The sequence below is a fragment of the Ascaphus truei genome, unplaced genomic scaffold (genome assembly GCF_040206685.1).
Source record: "Ascaphus truei isolate aAscTru1 unplaced genomic scaffold, aAscTru1.hap1 HAP1_SCAFFOLD_447, whole genome shotgun sequence".
In the NCBI taxonomy this organism is placed as follows: Eukaryota; Metazoa; Chordata; class Amphibia; order Anura; family Ascaphidae; genus Ascaphus; species Ascaphus truei.
The window spans coordinates 141,525-149,024 of record NW_027456778.1 but is presented as its reverse complement, the minus strand read 5'-3'; the positions used below and the strand labels follow the sequence as shown (position 1 = coordinate 149,024).

General features: G+C 55.0%; 1 protein-coding gene across 1 annotated transcript in view; it reads left to right on the top strand.

The window, feature by feature from the left end:
• The window catches only part of LOC142484867 (transferrin receptor protein 2-like), a 49,334-nt gene that overhangs the window by 31,140 nt on the left and 10,694 nt on the right, over positions 1-7,500 (top strand). Inside the window, 4 exon segments of the mRNA XM_075584098.1 lie at positions 1,640-1,779; positions 7,188-7,312; positions 7,315-7,362; positions 7,471-7,490. Of these exon segments, the coding sequence (XP_075440213.1) occupies positions 1,640-1,779; positions 7,188-7,312; positions 7,315-7,362; positions 7,471-7,490 (333 nt within the window).

Genomic DNA, 7,500 nt, shown 5'->3' with positions numbered 1-7,500 from the left:
TATACCTGCAGTGTCACCCCCCCCATTTCCCTGCAGTGTCACCCCCCATCTCCCTGCTATATACCTGCAGTGTCACCCCTCCATCTCCCTGCTATATACCTGCAGTGTCACCCCCCCATCTCCCTGCTATATACCTGCAGTATCACCCCCCCCCATCTCCCTGCTATATACCTGCAGTGTCACCCCCCCCATCTCCCTGCTATATACCTGCAGTGTCACCCCCCCCATCTCCCTGCTATATACCTGCAGTGTCACCCCCCCCAACTCCCTGCTATATACCTGCAGAACATTGCTCCCCCATATCCCTGCTATATACCTTCAGTGTCTCCCCCCATCTCCCTGCTATATACCTGCAGTGTCACCCCCCCCATCTCCCTGCTATATACCTGCAGTGTCACCCCCCCCCCCCAACTCCCTGCTATATACCTGCAGAACATTGCTCCCCCATATCCCTGCTATATACCTTCAGTGTCTCCCCCCATCTCCCTGCTATATACCTGCAGTGTCACCCCCCATCTCCCTGCTATATACCTTCAGTTTTCACCCCTCCCCCCCCATCTCCCTGCTATATACCTACAGTGTCACCCCCCCATCTCCCTGCTATATACCTTCAGTTTTCATCCCTCCACCCCCCCTCTCCCTGCTATATACCTACAGTGTCACCCCCCCATCTCCCTGCTATATACCTTCAGTTTTCACCCCTCCCCCCCCATCTCCCTGCTATATACCTACAGTGTCACCCCCCCATCTCCCTGCTATATACCTTCAGTTTTCACCCCTCCCCCCCCATCTCCCTGCTATATACCTTCAGTGTCACCCCCCCATCTCCCTGCTATATACCTGCAGTGCGTCTCTCCCTGCTATATACCTGCAGTGTCACCCCCCCATCTCCCTGCTATATACCTGCAGTGCGTCTCTCCCTGCTATATACCTGCAGTGCGTCTCTCCCTGCTATATACCTGCAGTGCGTCTCTCCCTGCTATATACCTGCAGTGCGTCTCTCCCTGCTATATACCTGCGGTGCGTCTCTCCCTGCTATATACCTGCGGTGCGTCTCTCCCTGCTATATACCTGCAGTGCGTCTCTCCCTGCTATATACCTGCAGTGCGTCTCTCCCTGCTATATACCTGCAGTGCGTCTCTCCCTGCTATATACCTGCAGTGCGTCTCTCCCTGCTATATATCTGCAGTGCGTCTCTCCCTGCTATATACCTGCGGTGCGTCTCTCCCTGCTATATACCTGCAGTGCGTCTCTGCCTGCTATATACCTGCGGTGCGTCTCTCCCTGCTATATACCTGCAGTGCGTCTCTCCCTGCTATATACCTGCAGTGCGTCTCTCCCTGCTATATACCTGCAGTGCGTCTCTCCCTGCTATATACCTGCAGTGCGTCTCTCCCTGCTATATACCTGCAGTGCGTCTCTCCCTGCTATATACCTGCAGTGCGTCTCTCCCTGCTATATACCTGCAGTGCGTCTCTCCCTGCTATATACCTGCAGTGCGTCTCTCCCTGCTATATACCTGCAGTGCGTCTCTCCCTGCTATATACCTGCAGTGCGTCTCTCCCTGCTATATACCTGCAGTGCGTCTCTCCCTGCTATATACCTGCGGTGCGTCTCTCTGACCCCTCTCTGGTTCCAGGTTCACCTCGGTACTGGGGACCCCAGCACGCCCGGATTCCCGTCCTTCAATCACACCCAGTTCCCCCCCTTCAAATCATCGGGGCTCCCCCAAATACCTGCACAGCCAATCAGCACTGGCGCTGCTAACATTCTGCTCAGGTACCCCCCTAATATACCCCCACTGCCCCTTATATACCCCCACATCCCCCTAATATACCCCCACATCCCCCTAATATACCCCCACTGCCCCCTAATATACCCCCACTGCCCCTTATATACCCCCACATCCCCCTAATATACCCCCACATCCCCCTAATATACCCCCACTGCCCCTTATATACCCCCACATCCCCCTAATATACCCCCACATCCCCCTAATATACCCCCACTGCCCCCTAATATACCCCCACTGCCCCTTATATACCCCCACATCCCCCTAATATACCCCCACATCCCCCTAATATACCCCCACTGCCCCCTAATATACCCCCACTGCCCCCTAATATACCCCCACTGCCCCCTAATATACCCCCACATCCCCCTAATATACCCCCACTGCCCCCTAATATACCCCCACTGCCCCTTATATACCGCCACATCCCCCTAATATACCCCCACATCCCCCTAATATACCCCCACTGCCCCCTAATATACCCCCACTGCCCCCTAATATACCCCCACTGCCCCTTATATACCCCCACATCCCCCTAATATACCCCCACATCCCCCTAATATACCCCCACTGCCCCCTAATATACCCCCACTGCCCCCTAATATACCCCCACTGCCCCCTAATATACCCCCACATCCCCCTAATATACCCCCACATCCCCCTAATATACCCCCACTAACCCTACTATACCCCCACTGCCCCCTAATATACCCCCACTGCCCCCTAATATACCCCCACTGCCCCCTAATATACCCCCACTGCCCCCTAATATACCCCCACTGCCCCCTAATATACCCCCACTGCCCCCTAATATACCCCCACATCCCCCTAATATACCCCCACATCCCCCTAATATACCCCCACTAACCCTACTATACCCCCACTGCCCCTAATATACCCCCACTGCCCCCTAATATACCCCCACTGCCCCCTAATATACCCCCACTGCCCCCTAATATACCCCCACTGCCCCTTATATACCCCCACATCCCCCTAATATACCCCCACTGCCCCTTATATACCCCCACATCCCCCTAATATACCGCCACATCCCTCTAATATACCCCCACTGCCCCCTAATATACCCCCACTGCCCCCTAATATACCCCCGTTCCCCCTAATATACCCCCACTGCCCCCTAATATACCCCCACTGCCTCTAATATACCCCCACTGCCCCCTAATATACCCCCGTTCCCCCTAATATACCCCCACTGCCCCCTAATATACCCCCACTGCCCCCTAATATACCCCCACTGCCCCCTAATATACCCCCACATCCCCCTAATATACCCCCACTGCCCCATAATATACCCCCGTTCCCCCTAATATACCCCCGTTCCCCCTAATATACCCCCACTGCCCCCTAATATACCCCCCTCTGCCCCCTAATATACCCCCGTTCCCCCTAATATACCCCCACTGCCCCCTAATATACCCCCACTGCCCCCTAATATACCCCCACTGCCCCTAATATACCTCCGTTCCCCCTAATATACCCCCACTGCCCCCTAATATACCCCCACTGCCCCCTAATATACCCCCACTGCCCCCTAATATACCCCCACTGCCCCCTAATATACCCCCACTGTCCCCTAATATACCCCCACTGCCCCCTAATATACCCCCACTGCCCCCTAATATAACCCCACTGCCCCCTAATATACCCCCACTGCCCCCTAATATACCCCCACTGCCCCCTAATATACCCCCACTGCCCCCTAATATAACCCCACTGCCCCCTAATATACCCCCACTGCCCCCTAATATAACCCCACTGCCCCCTAATATAACCCCACTGCCCCCTAATATACCCCCCCACTGCCCCCTAATATACCCCCACTGCCCCCTAATATACCCCCACTGCCCCCTAATATACCCCCACTGCCCCTAATATACCCCCTCTGCCCCCTAATATACCCCCTCTGCCTCCTAATATACCCCTCTGCCCCCTAATATACCCCCACTGCCCCCTAATATACCCCCACTGCCCCCTAATATACCCCCACTGCCCCCTAATATACCCCCACTGCCCCCTAATATACCCCCACATCCCCCTAATATACCCCCACTGCCCCCTAATATACCCCCACTGCCCCCTAATATACCCCCACTGCCCCCTAATATACCCCCACTGCCCCCTAATATACCCCCACATCCCCCTAATATACCCCCACATCCCCCTAATATACCCCCACTGCCCCTTATATACCCCAACTGCCCCTTATATACTCCCACATCCCCCTAATATACCCCCACTGCCCCTTATATACCCCCACATCCCCCTAATATACCGCCACATCCCTCTAATATACCCCCACTGCCCCTTATATACCCCCACATCCCCCTAAGATACCCCCACTGCCCCCTAATATACCCCCTCTGCCCCCTAATATACCCCCTCTGCCCCCTAATATACCCCCTCTGCCCCCCTAATATACCCCCACTGCCCCCTAATATACCCCCACTGCCCCCTAATATACCCCCACTGCCCCCTAATATACCCCCACATCCCCCTAATATACCCCCACATCCCCCTAATATACCCCCTCTGCCACCTAATATACCCCCACTGCCCCCTAATATAACCCCACTGCCCCCTAATATAACCCCACTGCCCCCTAATATACCCCCACTGCCCCCTAATATACCCCCACTGCCCCCTAATATACCCCCTCTGCCCCCTAATATACCCCCTCTGCCCCTTATATACCACCACTGCCCCTTATATACCCCCACATCCCCCTAATATACCCCCACATCCCCCTAATATACCCCCACATCCCCCTAATATACCACCATTGCCCCTTATATACCACCACTGCCCCTTATATACCCCCACATCCCCCTAATATACCCCCACTGCCCCTTATATACCCCCACATCCCCCTAATATACCCCACTGCCCCTTATATACCCCCACTGCCCCCTAATATTCCCCCACTGCCCCCTAATATACCCCACATCCCCCTAATATACCCCCACTGCCCCCTAATATACCCCCACTGCCCCCCTAATATACCCCCACTGCCCCCTAGTATACCCCCACTGCCCCCTAATATACCCCCACTGCCCCCTAATATACCCCCACTGCCCCCTAATATACCCCCACATCCCCCTAATATACCCCCACATCCCCCTAATATACCCCCCCACTGCCCCCTAATATACCCCCACTGCCCCCTAATATACCCCCACATCCCCCTAATATACCCCCACATCCCCCTAATATACCCCCACATCCCCCTAATATACCCCCACTGCCCCCTAATATACCCCCACTGCCCCCTAATATACCCCCCTGCCCCTAATATACCCCCACTGCCCCCTAATATACCCCCACATCCCCCTAATATACCCCCACATACCCCTAATATACCCCCACTGCCCCCTAATATACCCCCTTGCCCCTAATATACCCCCATTCCCCCTAATATACCCCCGCGGCCCGCCCCCTAATATACCCCCACATCCCCCTAATATACCCCCACAACCCCCTAATATACCCCCACATCCCCTTAATATACCCCCACTAACCCTAATATACACCCACACCCCCCTAATATACCCCCACATCCCCCTAATATACCCCCACATCCCCCCTAATATACCCCACATCCCCCCTAATATACCCCACATCCCCCTAATATACCCCCACATCCCCCTAATATACCCCCACTAACCCTAATATACCCCCCACTAACCCTAAATATACACAACCTCATCCCCCTAATATACCCCTACATCCCCTTAATATACCCCCACTAACCCCAATATACCCCCACTGCCCCTTATATACCCCCACTGCCCCTTATATACCCCCACTGCCCCTTATATACCCCCACTGCCCCTTATATACCCCCACTGCCCCCTAATATACCCCATACACCCCTAATATACCCCAACTGCCCCCTAATATATCCCCACTGCCCCTAAAATACTCCCACTACCCCCCTAATATACCCCCAAAGATACCCCCCTCTGCCCCCTAATATACCCCCACTGCCCCCTAATATAACCCCACTGCCCCCCTAATATAACCCCACTGCCCCCTAATATACCCCCACTGCCCCCTAATATACCCCCACTGCCCCCTAATATACCCCCTCTGCCCCCTAATATACCCCCTCTGCCCCTTATATACCACCACTGCCCCTTATATACCCCCACATCCCCCTAATATACCCCCACATCCCCCTAATATACCCCCACATCCCCCTAATATACCACCATTGCCCCTTATATACCACCACTGCCCCTTATATACCCCCACATCCCCCTAATATACCCCCACTGCCCCTTATATACCCCCACATCCCCCTAATATACCCCCACTGCCCCTTATATACCCCCACTGCCCCCTAATATTCCCCCACTGCCCCCTAATATACCCCACATCCCCCTAATATACCCCCACTGCCCCCTAATATACCCCCACTGCCCCCTAATATACCCCCACTGCCCCCTAGTATATCCCCACTGCCCCCTAATATACCCCCACTGCCCCCTAAATACCCCCACTGCCCCCTAATATACCCCACATCCCCCTAATATAACCCCCACATCCCCCTAATATACCCCCCCACTGCCCCCTAATATACCCCCACTGCCCCCTAATATACCCCCACATCCCCCTAATATACCCCCACATCCCCCTAATATACCCCCACTGCCCCCTAATATACCCCCACTGCCCCCTAATATACCCCCCTGCCCCTAATATACCCCCACTGCCCCCTAATATACCCCCACATCCCCCTAATATACCCCCACATACCCCTAATATACCCCCACTGCCCCCTAATATACCCCCTTGCCCCTAATATACCCCCCGTTCCCCCTAATATACCCCCCCGCGGCCCGCCCCCTAATATACCCCCACATCCCCCTAATATACCCCCACAACCCCCTAATATACCCCCACATCCCCTTAATATACCCCCACTAACCCTAATATACACCCACACCCCCCTAATATACCCCCACATCCCCCTAATATACCCCCACATCCCCTAATATACCCCCACATCCCCCTAATATACCCCCACATCCCCCTAATATACCCCCACTAACCCTAATATACCACCTCATCCCCCTAATATACCCCTACATCCCCTTAATATACCCCCACTAACCCCAATATACCCCCACTGCCCCTTATATACCCCCACTGCCCCTTATATACCCCCCACTGCCCCTTATATACCCCCACTGCCCCCTAATATACCCCATACACCCCTAATATACCCCAACTGCCCCCTAATATATCCCCACTGCCCCTAAAATACTCCACTACCCCCTAATATACCCCCAAAGATACCCCCACTGCCCCCTAATATACCCCCACTGCCCCTAATGTGACAGATAACGCTGCAGACTCCCCTCTCCCTTGTCAGTCGCCTCTCGGGGTCCCCGGCCCCCCCAGACTGGAAGGGGAATTCACTCTCCGTGTCCAATTTGGGCCCCACTCTGCTGACAGACGGTCAGCGCGTGCACCTGGGGGTGCAAAACGTGGGCCGCAGCGTGAGCTGACCAATGTGTTCGGGAGCGTGACAGGGAGGTCAGAGCCAGGTGAGACCCCCTAATCTGGGGGACCCCCCTCCCCTAATGTGAGAGACCCCCCCTGAGCCCCCTAATGTGAGGCACCCCCTCCCCCCGAGCCCTCACCTAATGTGAGAGACCCCCCTGAGCCCCCTAATGTGAGGCACC